The sequence below is a fragment of the Argiope bruennichi genome, chromosome 3 (assembly GCF_947563725.1).
Source record: "Argiope bruennichi chromosome 3, qqArgBrue1.1, whole genome shotgun sequence".
In the NCBI taxonomy this organism is placed as follows: domain Eukaryota; kingdom Metazoa; phylum Arthropoda; class Arachnida; order Araneae; family Araneidae; genus Argiope; species Argiope bruennichi.
Window position 1 is genome coordinate 78,788,062 of NC_079153.1, and position 17,678 is coordinate 78,805,739.

The following is a 17,678-nucleotide window of genomic DNA, read 5'->3' on the forward strand; positions in this document are numbered from 1 at the left end:
TTTTTTCTTTCTTTTTTTTATTATATACTTATTGAAAATATAAATAAATAAAAGATATTATCATAGTTACTAACTAAAATAAAATTTTAATGCAGTGATTAAACTAGTAATATGAAGAACTGTGAAATTAAATTGTTTTTCTTGTAGGCAGTATTAATTACAAATGTTAACAAAATCAAGAAAAATTATCAACAGAGGAAAGAAAGGCATATTAATGATAAATATTGATATTAAAAAGAAATTACCATTTCATTGTTAGAAATTTTACTGCTTCTTACCTGGCAAGATTCTTTTATAATTTCTGAATTTCTTAGGGAATCTAAATTGGTAGACTAGGGAAAATAAAAATAAATATATATATAAATAACTTTTGCATCTCACATTAGAAAAAAGACAAAAGAAGAAAAAAATATGTTCACACACTAAATTCAATTTGACATTAAATCAAAAAAAATATTATAGTAACTATTAGTTAGAAATAAGAAATAAACTATATATGTGTGAATGCACATGTTATTAAATCAGATAAATGATGATAACATAAATAACAATTTCACATTTTCCTTAATATACATTTCTCTAAAAATGCTTTCTTTTCATTCTGTAAATTTGATTTGATGCATGTTCAATTAGATAAAATAGGCTATTTAAAGGAAGGGGAGAAAAATAAAAAACATAAAGTATTGCAAAATTTGTATTTATAAAAAAAATCCTTCCAATTTGAACTTACCTGATTGATCAAGCAATTCGATTGACAAAACATAACTTTTATGTGAAATGGAAATTCATAAAAAAATCATTACATATGTCAGATATCAAAAACATGGAAAATAATAAACTATGTTCTAATTTTATGAAAAAAGTTATTTGTCATTTTAATTAAAATACTTCAATTTTTTTTTCTTTCATGATTATTTATTCATAAAAAATGCACTTTAATTACTTTTTGTAAAGCAAGCAACTATATTTTTTCCAAAAATAAAAAAGTATATTGCTTTTTATACAAAGTTTTCTTTAAAACCTTAAATCCAGTTTAAAGAAAAAAATGAATTATTAAACAGTACTGGTTAAATATGCATTTCATAATGTGTTAAAAATAAATGATGGATAAGTTTTTCGATTAAAAAGCACATACTTTTTTGGAAATTTTTGAAAGAGTGTTGTTCTCTTCAGTATATGTATCAGAATAATCATGGGCCTAAAATTTAATGAATATATTTTAAGATTTAAGTAGTTCAACAAAATTTCATTACAAGAAAACACTAAAATTTGATTAAAAGTAGGTACTTTGCTAGAAAACGAAGCTAATTCCTTCATTTCATGATCTTTCTTACTTCTTCTTGGGGGTGGTATAGGTTTTAATGGTTGCAAACCTTTGTCTAAAAGAGAAAGATTTTTCACAGTTTATATAACATTAATATTTTTAAAAAATGAGTTTTAACTCATATAGAAAGCAGTGAATATTGCTTATCAATAAAAAATAACTAAAAGAACAAAAATTAAAAAAAATATTTTGATGCAAAAATTTTTAAAAAAATGCACACAAATAAAAACTAAATAATAGATTCCTATTACTATTTTGAAGAACAAATAAATGTTTATCCATATTTTAAGAAAGAAAATAGAAGATGAAATTCCTAAATCCGAAGCCTTTTTTTAAATATATATATGAGCATTGAAATTTTTTCAGTTTTACATAAAGGGATGATTCATTTCAATAAATTGAATTATAAAAAAAAATAAGCAAATTTAAAACAGTAATAAAATATTTTTAAAAGTCCCCATTGTTATATTCCTTATTATGTACTTATTGGAATAATATTAATTTCAAATCCAGAGATTAATATAACTCTCAGACATTCCACCAAGTTAATTTTATCTTAGCTGAAATGTATTTACTTAGTTAATAAGTGTTTGTATCATCACAAAATATTAAAAAGATTATAAAAATATGATAATAAACATAAACATGGTTTTTTTTAACAATCTTTTTTAAGGTTCCTAAAATATTTATAGTATATCAAACTTTTTAGTGGTATTTAAATACATATAATTATGATAAATATTTTTATAAATATAAATCTTGAAATACTAACAATAATTAGATATCATATTCTTTAATATTAGAAACTGATAATAAAGCATAAAATCAATAGAAATTTCTGAAAGTTATAAGATGCATAAATAAATAATGAGACAATAAATCCAGAAAATTAGAGAATTTTTTTATAGTAAACGAGACATTTATACAAATGAAATATCAAGCAAACAACAATATTAATGTAAAATACATGGATGGTTTATGAGACAACTGAAAAACTGATTTTTATTGACACTCAACTGAAATCATAGCTTTCTTAAATATGTCTACAATTTAGTAAACACAACAAAATCATAAATTTAAAGATCTGGACTGTAAGGAGGTAAGTGAAAATAACTCACATCAATTATTTAAATGTAAACAAATGTTCTCAAGCAAAAAAAAAAAAAAAAAAAAGTTGACTTTTCACCAATTATTTTTTGTCTGGATTGTTTTGATTGGATTACCATCACAATGAGATTCTTTCACCTAACTCCAAAACTACCATTTAGTGTTTTCATTTGCCAGAAATATAATAATTAATTTTGATAACATTCCAAAAGTATCATTCTAGTTATGTGTTAATTACATACAAAATTTGATGTTTAACTTTGGTTGTTGTTTTTTTTTTAATCTAAATCTTTGCCAAAGATAACATTTTCTCAGTTCATTAGCATTCTCTGATGAGTGAATTATGGTAGCATTTACTTAAACTATCTTTATAACATTAATAATAATTTTTTAATTATGTATCAGATCATTGCAATTTTCTGTCTCATCTTTTAAATTTATACTAATAAATTAAGTACTCACCAGGTCGATATGTTGTATTATCAAATGCAGTAGGAAGGGAAGGCAAAGGCCTTTCAAGAATCTCTGGTAATACTTTTGGCAATTTTCCAACTGAATCTTTTCTTGTTTGACTGTCATTATATGGTTCTGGTTTGATTTCTTCAATATCAAAGCTACTTTCTTCTATAGATGAAGATTTTGCTTTCTTCTAAAATATATATAAAAAAATTACTTATGTATTAACAACAATTTCAAATTTTAGAAACTATACATGATTTTTAAAGAAATATAATAATAATAATAATAAAAGGATAATCTTTACCTCTTTTAATTTTTTCCGTTTCTTCCTTAGTTCTGCCTTTATGTTTTCAGGAATTTCAGATACTACCTGATATAAAAATCATTAAATAAAATTGTATGAAATAAACTATTCAATTATTCACAATATTTTGCATCAGATCAGTTTTTTTTAATAACTAATTCATGAGAAAACTATCAGTTTTATTCTACTTCATCATGTAAATACCAAAGGTTAAATTGTTCATAAGCTATGGATTACAAAAGCAGCCTTTAGAGTCAGTTAGAGATCAAATAACCATCATTGAATTTAGTATGTTTTAATTTTCCCACAGCAATTAGATTTTGAAATAATGGTAAAAATAGTGAAATTATAGCAAAATTATGATCACAAGAGAATTTTAGGATAAATTATAAGAAAATTAAGCAAATGAGAAACCAGAGCTTTTAGAAAGAAATTGATATCGAAAATTTATACATTTGTTGATCAGTTATGCTCTTAAAGATCAGATGAAAATATTTAATGGCATTTTAATCTTATAATAGCCTCAGGTTACTTGGTAATTTTCAGATAATGCCAAATTTATGCATAATGCAACCCCTTAGATGATATATCTTGGATACTTGACAAAAAAATTTGATTGCCACTATAAAAAACAAGTACAAATTGAATTTAGTAATCACTGGTAACTCTTCTTATTTATATTCATCCAGGCTTATATTAGCATAAAAGAAAATATTAACCTTGAATTTAACAAAGTATGTATTTTAAAACATGAGTCAACTAATTTAAACAGCACATAAAAAGACCAAGGCATTAATTGAAAGTTTCAAATGTCAACAACTAACCAAATGATTATTTTAAATTTTATTCCATCAGCTATGCAACAAAAATATCAAAAACAAATACAAAAATGCAATTTTTTAATAATAAATTCTGTTTTCTAAAGTAGATTTTTCTACTTTAGAAAACAAAATTTATTAAAAATTGTATTTATCTATTTGTTTTTGATATATATATATATAATGATATTTTAAAATCTAATTTAAACTTAATTAATTTCCTAACCTTTAGCTCATATCAATACATATTGACTTCATTCTAAAATATTCTCTTATTTCCTGATCCCGTTCCATTTTTTCTATTTAATTAATTTAACAGAAGCGCTGTGAAAATGCTTAAAGTTGTACTTTCACACGCTTCAAGTGAAGGGATAAAAAATGGCAAGCCTAGCATATTCTTTTAAAAGATCCCTGTGTTTCCTTTATCAAAATCGACATGTGTAGGAAATCCTTATCAGAATCCCTCTCTTTTAGGTTTTCCTCATTTCGCTCTGTGTTGTGCTTGTCACTTCTGCTTGTACAGAAATCATGCTTTTTCCTTAAAATAAAGCTGCTAAATCAAGAAACTTCATTGACAGTTTTCATGATAATGGTTTATTGTCTTTAATACAAAATATAAAACTTTATGATAAATTGAAACTGTGATTAGAAAATCATTTTTTGACAAATAAGTGTATGTTTAATGATAACTAAAGGAATTAAAAACAATAATAGTAATAGAAGATTTCCAAATGAAAAGCATCAATATTAACACTAAATACATAACTGTGTCACTATTAAAAGAATGCAACGGTACCTTATTAATGACCATATTGATTAATCAACTTCCATGATACCTAACTTTATTTTTTTAATTTACAAAGGTTTTTTTTAATTAATACACATTTATAATGTCTCATATTTTAAATACAGAAAAAATACACACACAAATATATGAAGACAAAACAAAATTAAAAAATACAGAATGAACATACGAGATAAAAATTATATTTCATATTTCTTTTTAACATGAATTGAAGAATCACTTATTATGATAGATTAACAATAATTCTCCAAATAAATGAAGGACATTTAATCAACTACATCTTATAATCATCGTATCTAAAATATCAAGTACCACTTCATCTAAAATGTCAATATCTTAACTAAAACATTTAAAAATAAAAAATAATAAGTTAAAAAATACTGCCTTACCTCTGCAGTAATTTCAATTTTGCTTTCTTGTTGTGCTGAAGCCATTTTCTGAAAGTTCAACATTTGTTAAATTCCCATTGACAATAAAATACATTCATTCAATAAAAATTCATGAAAATGAATGTGTATTATATTACAACAAAAACGCAACAAAGTATTAGGGCAAAAAAAAGTCAGATTTTAAAAATAAATATCAATTTATAGCAGAAATACGTCAATTTCTATTATTAATAAATTGATAGCAAAAAATAAAATACATAAATAATTTGTTAATTCATTCGAGCTGCTCAAAAAGTGAGTAAAAAAACATTGACAAAAGGAATACAAAGATATCAACATGAAAAATGCTGGACATTTTATTTACTGAACTTTTTCCAAACTTTCTTCTTACTCAGTTGAAAGACATAACAGGCAAAGACTAATAAAAAAAATCTGATTATCACAGATATTATATTACACTTGAGATAAATCTGACTAGCGAAGAAACTGGGATACACAACAACGGTATTCTTTATCCCATTTCAAAACTAACAAAACTCATGTTATTGTTTACATGAGAGGAAAGTTTGAAATCACCTTGGCAACATTATAGAGTTGAGCTGTTTAAAGCATTATTACTATTGAGTTAGTATTGCTTTCCTTCAATGGTAAACTTTTAAATGGATTGACCAATAGAAACTCCTCAGATAAATATAACTGGGAAAATCTAATACTTGTGAAATTGAATTCTGATAACTTTAAAAGGTTATAGAAGTTCAAATAAAATCATAATTGACCCACCCATTCTTACTCTCAAAAGATGACGGTTCTTTGCACGACTATCATGTTCTGCGCACAGCGTAACTTTTTCTTATTTATATTGAAAAACTTTATTATACACAAACACACGAAAAATGTAACAAAAAGAAAACTTTAATCTGTTAATATTTGAAAAATAATGTCAATGATGCGATTCAATCAATGTTCATATTTCAAGTTTTAAACCAAAAGAAGAGTGGAGATTTGAAGAGGAGATTCGGTTAAAACAGGCCTAGAGGCCGCTACAGAATGAAACGATGTGCGGTCCCAGGTTCTATCCTCGGGCATCTCAATTAGCCCCAGATGCAATCAGAAGATATTGAAAAGCTTCATTGCCTTAAAGAAACTTGGTTTTATTTGCAATTAATTGTTCCAAGAAATTTTTGAAAGTAATATCATCTCTCTTATCTAATTCAAGTTTAGTCCACATAATTCTGTTGCTTCTATAATGGATGCACTTTTTGTATGACAGCATTGTATGCTAAATGTCTTTAGCGCTGTCACATTCATAACAAAGTGGATCGTTATAGAGGTTAAAACTACAGAATTGTCTTGATATTATAGATGTTTTACTGATTAGTGTGATCAAAATTACAGCTTCCCTCCGAATTTTGGATCACGGAGAGAGTACATCAGTTCTGGTAATGTCACCCTTTCACCTTCCCAACTTCCAAAATCAGATATTATTTTTTATTTTAATTTATTCATAATAATAAATTGAAATAAAAAATATTTAATTAGGGTTCTGCAAGAGAATTCGTTTCAGTCACTCTAATGTAAAGAAAATTTCAGTTTCAAATTCGTAGGTAATTAATTACAAAAGAATAATGACACTTTTTTAAGAAATCTAAATACTTCAGTGCAAAGAGTCTAAAGAATATTGATTTGTAAGTTGGACAACCCAATATAACTCAATATGAAAAATCATCTGTAAGTATATCTAAAAATATGTCCTAAATATAATATTATTAACTGGAAACATTAATTTGATTTTAAATTGAATAAGTTTGATTGCACAATCCTTGTGAATAAGATGAAAGCACAAACTTGAATTACTCTGACACCAGAGGAAACCTTGACTCTTCATTCTCCAAAGCTGCGGGACATTGGGTAGTTCTGGACTTAACTTATTTGCTATTCGGCCTTGTCTCCACACTGAAACGGAAGTTGTATTGAGTATTTGATTTCTTTAAGTACTTGAGAAATGTAGAACACAAAACTTGAAATGCATTCAGAAAATCACTATTCATTTAACAAATAATGAAACGAAAGGATTTCATACCGTCGGAATGTTTTGAATTTCAAAGTTACAAAAAAAAATAATAATAATAACTTTAAGAAGAGAAATATTGCTTACACTATGTAGATTAAATATACTTTTTTAATATAATATTTTGTATTGCAGTTTTTAATTATACAAGAATTATTTTCAAATCATTTAAAATACGTTAATCTGAAAGCAGATTTATAATTAAATTTCCAAATTTCCTATTTTTAAATTCGAATGTATTATACTTTTTTATATATATTTTATACTTATATATGTCAAAATCTCATATTAAATCAGTGAGAGTGGTAATCCTAAAAGTGTCTTGCAAACTCCCTAATAAAAAATGCTACTTCCGCTCTTTTCCGTCCAAAAATTGCAGATTTGGGACAAGGCGGTAAACACCAGAACTAATCAGATTTTTATAATACGATTCTCACAAGTAAACATTTCGTGTTTTGTATTTTATAAAGAAAACTGGATATGCATTTTGCATACCTTTTTTATCAACCGATTGAAAATAAAATTTAACACAAAATTAGTACAGGATCATGTACCGAATTTCATTTAAGTAGTTGTGTTTTTGAATTATCTCGTTTCAATAAGAACACGAATGTGCAGACTATCATTGATGTATTTGGTTCAAAATTTGATATGGATCAATACTTTAGAATTGGCTACCAAATTTTATCTCTCTAGCTTTTTACGTTTCGTAATTATCGTGTTCACTTGTATTGAGATACAAGTGAATCCAAAACCAAATAAATTTACAAATTTCCTCTCAATGGATTTTGTAAAAAAATTTAATAAGAATTTACAAATTTTGAATAAATATTCACATACCAAATTTCATCCATCAAAATCAAAGCGTTTTGGAATTATCTTTTTCCCAGACAGATATATGCATTTCCAAAAATGTGCTTTTCGGACATAGTAAGGTATGAAACATATCAAACTATCCAGTTCGAATTTTTCGGCAATTACATTTTTTTTTCCTTTCTATCCTTTGCATGCAAAAAAGCAAAAAAGTCACACTTACATAATTTGATGTAATGTTACTCAAATTCTATTAGTTCATCACATTCAGTAATTTTAAAGCAACTATACTAGTGTTCTGCACAGTAAAAAAAAAAAAAAAAATGGAAATTTGATAGTATTATGTTGATGTAACAGTAAAGAAAAAAAAATATTTTAAATTTATCATTGTTCGTTAGAAAATAAAGACGAAAATAAGATAGCAGCGTCTGCACGCAGCATGTATTTTGCAAGTCGTACATTTTTCCTCTCGTGAAATATATTTATTTCAAAATATTATTTAATTTGCAAAGAATATAAAGTATATTTGCTTTCATTATAAAGATTATTTTTAAGATTTGAAATGCATAATCTTGAAAATATTCTAAGCAATTTTGAAACCGACGATCGATGATTTTCATTAACTTTCGAATTTCTAAACAAAACTTATATATATAAAAAAAAGACAACGAATCAATAATTTTTAATCTAAAAAAACTATGAAATTCTATGAAATGAGAATGATTTTTTTATTGTTAATTCTCTATAATGTTAAAAAAAAATTAACATACGAGTATAATAAATTATAATTAACACTTTGTAAATACCCAATTGAACAGATATAATTGTTTAAGGTACAGGTACAATTCTCAAACAATTTTTCTTTTTGCTAATGAATGGGCACGAATGGACAAACATTTTATGCTCCTGCATCAGATAAGAATCTTCATAATTAATTAGGCATATTATATATTATATCAGAATGCGAAATAATATATATATATATATATATATATATATATATATATATATATATATATATATATATATATATATATATATATATATTATATATTATTATATATATAAGGCGGGCAATAAATTCTTTTTATTTGAACTTTTCAAAATATGAATACTTTCTTTATCTCAATCGGATCGGCTGTGACAGAAAAAGCCGATAACTTCATGGATGTCTCCGAAATATGTTTTCGCATATTTCGTGCATTTTGAAGTTATAAAAATAATTATTTTCTAATAATACACTAATTAGCTACTAATACACTAATTTGGTTTTCACCTTCTATGAATTGATAGTCACTGTATCCATGATTGCAGCTTCCTTCACCTGTAGTATCTTCCGAAATGAGAATGAGATGGAAACACCATAAATATCTCTTATATATTGAATTAATTATTATTCCATGAATGATTTTAAATATTATTTCGATACTACAATTTATTTTTTTAAATGATATCTTTAGAATGACTGTAACCTTCTACAATAATGTCTGCATTTACTTATAAATCCGTATAGTATAAATTTACTAAGAAAAAAAATCATCTCTCTGAATTATAGTGGTTACAATCTTTTGTTTCTTTTTTATAAATCATTATCCAACTCAGAATTCGAAACTTTTGCTGGGCTGCTCCTGAATTTGTTTTGTCTATGATGAAGTTATAAATATCAGTTTTTCAGAAGAAGATAAATGAATATATTTGAATAAATATAGATTTTTTTTGTGTATAATTAAACGCAGATTTCTGTATTAATAATAATATTTCCTCCAAAATTATACCTTAATGTGCTGTTGAAGCCAAAATATGAAAAAATGCCCCCCCCCCCTTATTTTTTGCGAATTAGGACTATATCAGATTTTGTAATTTCAAGTTCTAAAAACACCTGCCATAAAACGATCGAATTGTTATTACAAATGCGTTCATTTTCCGCACTTTTTTTCATTCCACGCTCTTGAACGGTAATCGATTTGGAATTCTGCACTTTCAATAACCGAATCGCTTCTTCACATCATTAGACTGATAGAGGAAAAGAAAGAGAGAAGGTTTGGTTTTCTGATGAAATAAATGCGTTCACCATTTCCCTTAGTGAAATTTAATATCGCCTACGCAGGTTGCTTCTGCTCATTAGTCCCAGCATTGACGGGAAAGCGAGCTTTCCGCAAACGATTCCGCTGACTCAGGGGTAGAATAAATTTAGCTGCACAGGTGCTTTCCAGCCTCTAATCTCTCATTAGAGTTCCACACAGCTCACTGGAGCTAAGAGAGGAGGGACCGGGTATCTAGATCCCATTACCCTGATATGTTCTCGTTTGTTTTGTTGGGTGTTTCTAAAAAAGTGCTGGTTAATCTATTCTAATTTCGGAGAAAAATATCATCGAATTTTCTTGAAAACAGAACAGTAAAATGCACCTTTTTGTTACAAAATAAGATGCAAGCAGACAAATCCTATCTTGGGAAAAAAATACATGCTTATGCAGAAAATTAAGACTAAAGTTCCATAATGTAAAAAGGGATTTTCTCAAAAGCAAATTATGGGATGAATAAAATATCAAAATTGACTTGTTCCATCATATATTCTTCGATTTAATCAAGCAAAAGAAACTAACAGAATTATTTTTGTTCAAAATATTTCCTCAAAATCTTATAAACAAATATATTTAATCCATCATCTTCCAGTTACTTTTCCTCTCTTATAAATGAACTTGTAGTCATGAGTAAAATTAATTATCTTCAAAGGTAAGATAATAATTTTTGCAACCGAAATAGAGTCACAAGAAAATGAAATTTAGAAAACTTTAATCCAAAACAATATTCATTTTTATCGGCTTTCTAAAGGGATATTAACATTTCTCTACTATTTTTTAAAAAATACCTCATTCATTGTAGTATTAGATGAAATTTTATTCATCAATTGCTCTTTTCTAATTTTTAACGTAATGTATGGGAGAGATCGTTTATTTGAACCGTCAAATCAATCCTATTCATTCTTTAGACGGTAAAGTAGACTCTTATATTGTAAAAATGCAAATGTAGTTTGAGCAATTGCTTTGAAGTGTCTGTATTTAGTGTAAAAGGTAGTTTACTTTTAAATATCATCAGTTAAATATAATTATACAGGGTTCTATAAATTGTTTTGGATTGAGCCTTATGTATCGACAAAAGCTGATGAACATTTCACTTTTTAACGTTTTAAATTTGTAAATCTTAGTTTGTTATTTTAATTATTGCTACTACAAATATATTTAAAGATTTTTCAATTAATTTCTGCATCGACAGATTTTCTCTTATTATTAATGATTTCATTTTAGAAGTATTTGAAACTGTGTGTTCGAGTATTCGTTTGGTGTATTCTTTACATGTTGCAATAATGATTGACGGTTTTTCCGTTTAACAGTGATGTTTATTTTGGATGTGGAAATTAGAATACCTTGCATTTTAATGTTTGTTTTTGAAGTATGGAATATGAATATTTCTATTCGGAAAGAGCAAAAAAAAAAAAAAAAAAAAAAAACTTATTTTTCAATCTACAATTTGTTTACATGCACCACTTTGAAAGAAGAAATAAATTTAAAAGCAGTTCACAATATTTTTCATTTCAAATAATAAATTATTGCCAGAAATTTTTATTCCAAAACATCTTGCTTTTTTAAAATTTTTTCTCGAAATCGTTCTGAAAATGTGTCTTTTCCATTTTAATTAGCATTTGTGGATATAAGTTTTTTTTTCATAACGAAATGTATTTTTTAATTTATTTTATATTTCATACTAAGAACAAAAGTAGCATATTTATATTTGCATTGCTAAATATCAATTACACAGTCTTTCCGCTTGATAATATGTGAAACAAATAACACATATCGCCTTGCTTTTTAAATATTCATTTGAATCTTATGCTTTAGTGCTTCAGGGCCTTTTCGACTATTTTCATTTGAATTTTAATAAATCCATAAATAAATATGAATACTAGCATGTTGAATGAATATTTATCCTTAAAAAACAAAATATAAAGTATAATTTAAACTTAAAAACTTTTATTTGAATTTTGAGTGTTCATATTTTTAAAACCTTGGAATATGTGACAGGGAACTTAAAAAGTGTTTTAATATTATAATCGTCTTTTATTTATGTATTACAAGAGCCAAAAGCTAAATAACAAAGTAACTTTTCTACTCAGAAAGTTTCCCCAGAAAGTAACGTTAAGGGCAACACACGATAACTGTATATAAATTGACTCAATTGTTTTACAATTTCGTATTTCTTTTTAAAAAACTCTTTCACTGAACTCATGCATTATGTACATCCACAGTTCATTTTTTATTGACTTTTTGGAATACCTTTTCTGATTCTAATTTCTAAAGCATCGTTGAAATGTCTAAGTAGTAGATATTCAAGACTATAATGTCAGATTTGTCCTAATACCATTTTAAAAATTATTCTATAGCTATAAATATACGAATGAATAAAATTTAAAGGAAAAATATATAAAATAATAATTCTAATATGTTTTTCTATCTTTAATTAAGTAAGATATATTCATATGAAAATAGATAACACTTATAGTTAAAAATGTTTGCAATTTACTTAAGTCTTTTTCTTTTCTTTTTTTTTTTTTTTTTGAGAAAATTTTTGCATCTATTTTGTTTGTAATTATTTAATTTTTAATATAAAATAATATTCCAAAATGTTATCAATAATTTGGTATAGGAATTTATATGTAAAGGAAATCATCTTAGAAAACGATCATCCCTTTAGGGAAATTGATTTCAAACGATTTTAAAAAGCGGTCAGGCTTTGTAAACATTAATTGGAGTTGGGACTGTACGTATAACGCTAATCAGAGGAATCGGTACAAATATCACAAAACCTGTTTTATTGTATATAGTTTTTTAATTATTAAAGATAGTTGGGAAAAAGATAGGATGTTACAAAAAAAAAAAAAGGCTAATACTATTACTTTTCTTCTTTTTTGATTAATTCATCTGTAATGATTAGTTTCAAAATGAGCATTTTATCTTAAAAAAATAAAAGTCATTGTGGTTATGTATGCATAGTATATGTATTGATATATTTTCCACATCTCCTTGACAAATGAGTCGAATTCAACCAAATTTTGCGAATTTGTTTTTTAAGACAAAAACATTGTTCACTTTTCAAAGTTTCAAAATTCCTGAAATATTCTATTAATCAGAAATTATTCAAAATTTCCCCATTTTCTACAGTAGTTTCAGGTAAAATTATTCCAGAAGAAATATTTATAAACCATCTTAAAATTCAAAATTTTACTATTTCCATGATATGAATATTATTTCTGCTCAATATTTCTTTTAATTGTTATTAATTTATTTTTAAAAGCTTAAAAAATTTAAAATTGATGTCAATTCTGATCTACGGTACACCTTTTTTTAAATTTCTGTTTTATTTTAAAACATATCCTTATATCAAGCTTTTAAGTACTTCAAAGTAATGATAAAAATGCCTAAAAGCAAGCGTAAATCAATAGCTCAAATTGAGGACAGAAAATAAAGCTCGTGCTGAAAAATGAAGCAGATGTCCGATGACAAGAGAATCTTCAAACTACGAGAAATTAATTAAATTTTTTGCACGAAAACATTCAAAAAACTTAGAGCATCTATCCTTTGGATAAAACATTTCAGAAAAAAATGGAAAATAAACATAATTTTTTTAAAATTATGTTACAAACTTCTGCTATAAAAAATACTGTTGAAGCAGCAAAATAAAATTCGTCAAGAAAAATAGAATATCTACAGAAAATATAATTTTAAGTTTGACCATAAATACAAAAAAAATATTGCATGTTACATTTTTCTTTTAATAAAATTAAACGCTTTAAGGATATACTGAGAGTGTGGCAAAAAATGAAACAAGCAATTCATAGTACAAACCAAATTTTGGAAACAAAATTCTGGATAAAGGTTTCAGAAGAACCGCCTGCGGTGCGTTTTCCAGTTCTTTTGAAATTCCTCTTGCTCTTTTAATGTATTAACTTGGAAGTACAGTTTTTTTAGATACTCACAATAAATGAAAATTCTCTAAATTTCTCCTTTTTTTCTCTCTCTCTCTATTTCATTTAGTTTCAAAAGAGAGAAAGAGAAAAGAAAATTCGCGTTCGAATTCATCCCAAGAACTCAGGGATGAGAATTAGACACGCATTCGAATGCCGCATGGAATGTGTCAGATGGTCGAACGTGTGGGAGATGGGGGGTGGCAGGGATGGAGGCGGGGCGCAGCTGTGAAACAAAGCTCGAGGGATCCCTTTTTTCCTACTTTCTCCCCCCCCCCTTTCTCTCAGTGGAAGTAAACTGATTAGCAAAAAACGGCGCTTCGCGTTTTTAGCAGACGAATTCAGCGAATCGTAATGAAATGGCCACATGCTCCCCTGCAGCGAACGCAGCTGCAAATTAGAAGACTCCAACGACCAAACGATTTTCGTCGGACGTTCGGCAGAAGGGTTTGTTCGGAAAAGACATCTGTGGTCCCCCTTCCTTCTTTCTTCTTCCTTCGTTCGTTTTATTTACAGTTGATTCGAAAAAGGAAGTGTTCGTCCGGATGTGGGTGTCGTTGTTTCTGAAACGATAATTTGATGGCCGCGCATCTGCGCCATAGAATCAGTGCTAAAAGTTGTGCGGAAGTGCTACGCCACTAGGTTGAAAAATCGTCTGCCGTGAAAAAGTTGTCACGAATTATAAACAAATTAATGACTTAAAGTGCAAATAATCTTGTCACAGTGATATTATACACTTCAAGAAATATGAGTATAAAACTAAATAGTCTGATGGAAATATTTCAACAATGAATAAAATTTAAATTTCAGAAATTTTGTCATTTCTGTTTCTTGGTAAATAAATTTATTCTATAAATTTCAACCGAAGTTCTTTTCTTATTTGTACTTTTTAAGGAGAGCCATTATGAATATGCCTAAAGGGAGCATTTTCCCCAAGATGTATTTTAAAATAATTTTTTAAACATCACCTGATTTTATTTTACTAGATGTGTTGTTTAAGGGTCTCATACAGTGTTCTGCATTCAGTTTTTTCCCTCATAATACGGAAAGCATTGTGCGTAATTATATGGCTTCCTCTGTCAATTCTTCATTTACGACTTGACTTATACTTGCCTATGATGATTCCTAATTATGTACAAATATAATATATCTTCGAATCAGTGAATTTTAATAACTGGATTAAATTGTTTCATTATGGTAAGTAAGAATTATCAAAACTTCCATTTATGCAGGCTGTCAATATTTTTAAATTAAGCCATTGATATTATATATCAACAAAAAGTTATATTATTTTATTTTCCCCTTCTTTTTCTGAGTGAAATTAACTTATGACTGCTTTTATGCATTTATCATCGCCAATAAACCTGTGAAATGCACATTCGTATCTAAAAACATAATAAGATTTTCGATAAAGGAGAACCTACTGTCTCTTTGTTTGTTTGAAGGAGGGGTATTAAGGGATTTTTAGCTACAAAGGCTGTCATCCCAACCTACTGTCTCAAAATTCATGTTTAATGATATACCATTTCAAAGTGGATGAGGAGGCTATTGTTTATGCTTAATATCTGAGATTCTAAATTCTAATTACACTTTCAATTGTATTCCAATATTTTTTTTTGTGGCACTCGTAATCATTGACCAATAAGAAACATTCTCACTAAACTGAACTTTTATTAAATACTTTGTTTCCATGTTAATATTTTTTTTTAATTTTTATTGTCTTATTTGGTTAAAGCAAGGATGTCAAACTCGCGGTCCATGAACTGTACATTGCTCACAGAAAATATCTATGTGGTTTAACAAACATAAAAGTGTGCTACAAAAATTTCTGCGCTTATTTTTTTAAATTCCTGATTATATATAATTATCAATTACAAATCACGTTGTTAAAAAATGTTTCTTACTTTTCTTCGCCTTTCTTCACAGATGTAGAGTCGGTATTTAACTGTATATAAATGGAGACAGTTAACATCCAATGTTTTCAGAATTGAAGACAAAATACAATGTACTATGAAAGTATTTGTTTATTTTACGGCCACCGCGATAAATTGCCAAAAAAAAAAAAAATTAGAAATCGCCGCCAACCAAAGTGTTAACCATCTTAGCGAAATCTTGACATCTTATGTATAAAAGAGATTGGCGTAATCTGAAAATCTGCACTTAAATCTATTATTTTGGCGTAATCTAAAAATAGCCACGTAAACTCATTATTTTGGCGATCTTGGCGTAATATGAAAATCGCCGAGTAAACCCTAGTGACATGAAAATAAGCAGATATAACTCACTTAAATTTTACACATATTTGGTAAAAAAGGTTTCAAAACCTCGAAAGGAACCTACATTCAGAACCAGAGTTATTGATGCACTCTGTTAGCAAGGTATCCCTCGAAGTAGAAAAGATGGTAGCAGAAAAGCAATGCTAAGTTTCTGAGTACACAAGCACAAAAAATAAAGAAAAAAAAAACAAAAACATTAACTTCATGATTGTCTTTATTCTTTTTTCATACTTTTCTATAAGAAGAATGTAAGAATTGTTTATAATAAGAATTGTCTTAAATTGTCTCCAGTTTATTTGGCCTATGATGGCATTTTAATTCGTTACCGTTCAGTTAAAATTTTAAATTCTTAATCTACAGTAGGGTAGATTGGAAAAATATAGATTTTTAGAAAAGTTGTTTCATTAAATGGCACTAGGTGGCAAACGTTGTCTATTGACTTGCAAATTACTGCTGAATTTTTTTCAGTATTTAGCGTATATCCTCTTTTATCAAATAGCAACCTCAAAATTTTATTTTGTACAATTTATATATATAATACATTTTGTGACAGTTTTAATGGCAGTATTCTGCAGTTACATTGGGTATTTACTGACTTAAGTGCCCAAAATTAGCTTTACTCTTTAATTATAAACTATTAATTTTTTAATAGGATTTCACTTATTGATTGCTGTCCATTGATTTTTTTTTAATTGCTAATTTCAAACTTACGAACATGTGATCATTGCGATTTTTCTTGCCTTTTCAAAAAAAAAAAAAAAAAAAAAAAAAAAAAAAAATTCTACGTAAATATACGTTTCCTAATTCCTACGTTTCCTAATTTGTGATCATTCTTTCAGTGAGCATAGCAATAAATATGCTTTCTGGTTGTGAAAAAAAAACATTTTGGTAAATATTATTGGGCACATTTTGTTATAATTCCTTGCTTATATACCGAAATAAACTTATAGATGGTATATGTAGGTGGAAACTTTTATGATGGTAGTAGTGCATTTAATATAAAATTAATATGATATAATTTCATAAATAGCATAATTATACATAAATTTTTATTACAGACATAATAATTTTCTTAAAAATTCACGTCTCCATAAAGTTTAAATAGAATTGAAACAGTCAATCGGCAGTTGAGAGTTATCTGGATTGTAACAATTTTATAGTGTTTTTATTATCATGGATCGGTGAGCTGTGCCCTGAAATAACAACCGTATAACATCGTATAGTTATTTTTAGTCGGTATTAAAATTATTACCTATATTTTTTTCAATTGCAGGAAAGTGGTATGAATTGATAAAT

The 17,678-nt window shown here is 26.8% G+C and overlaps 1 protein-coding gene across 1 annotated transcript in view; it reads right to left on the reverse strand.

Annotated features, from left to right (window-relative positions):
- Positions 1 to 5,742, reverse strand: part of LOC129963141 (coiled-coil and C2 domain-containing protein 2A-like) — an 82,634-nt gene extending 76,892 nt beyond the window's left edge. Inside the window, exons 1-7 of the mRNA XM_056077242.1 lie at positions 5,576 to 5,742; positions 5,207 to 5,254; positions 3,195 to 3,260; positions 2,894 to 3,080; positions 1,288 to 1,379; positions 1,136 to 1,198; positions 279 to 332 (exon numbers count right to left, since the gene is read on the reverse strand). Of these exons, the coding sequence (XP_055933217.1) occupies positions 279 to 332; positions 1,136 to 1,198; positions 1,288 to 1,379; positions 2,894 to 3,080; positions 3,195 to 3,260; positions 5,207 to 5,251 (507 nt within the window). The 5' untranslated portion in view covers positions 5,252 to 5,254; positions 5,576 to 5,742. The remainder of the gene's footprint in view (positions 1 to 278; positions 333 to 1,135; positions 1,199 to 1,287; positions 1,380 to 2,893; positions 3,081 to 3,194; positions 3,261 to 5,206; positions 5,255 to 5,575) is intronic.
- Between the last annotated feature and the right edge of the window lie 11,936 nt (positions 5,743 to 17,678).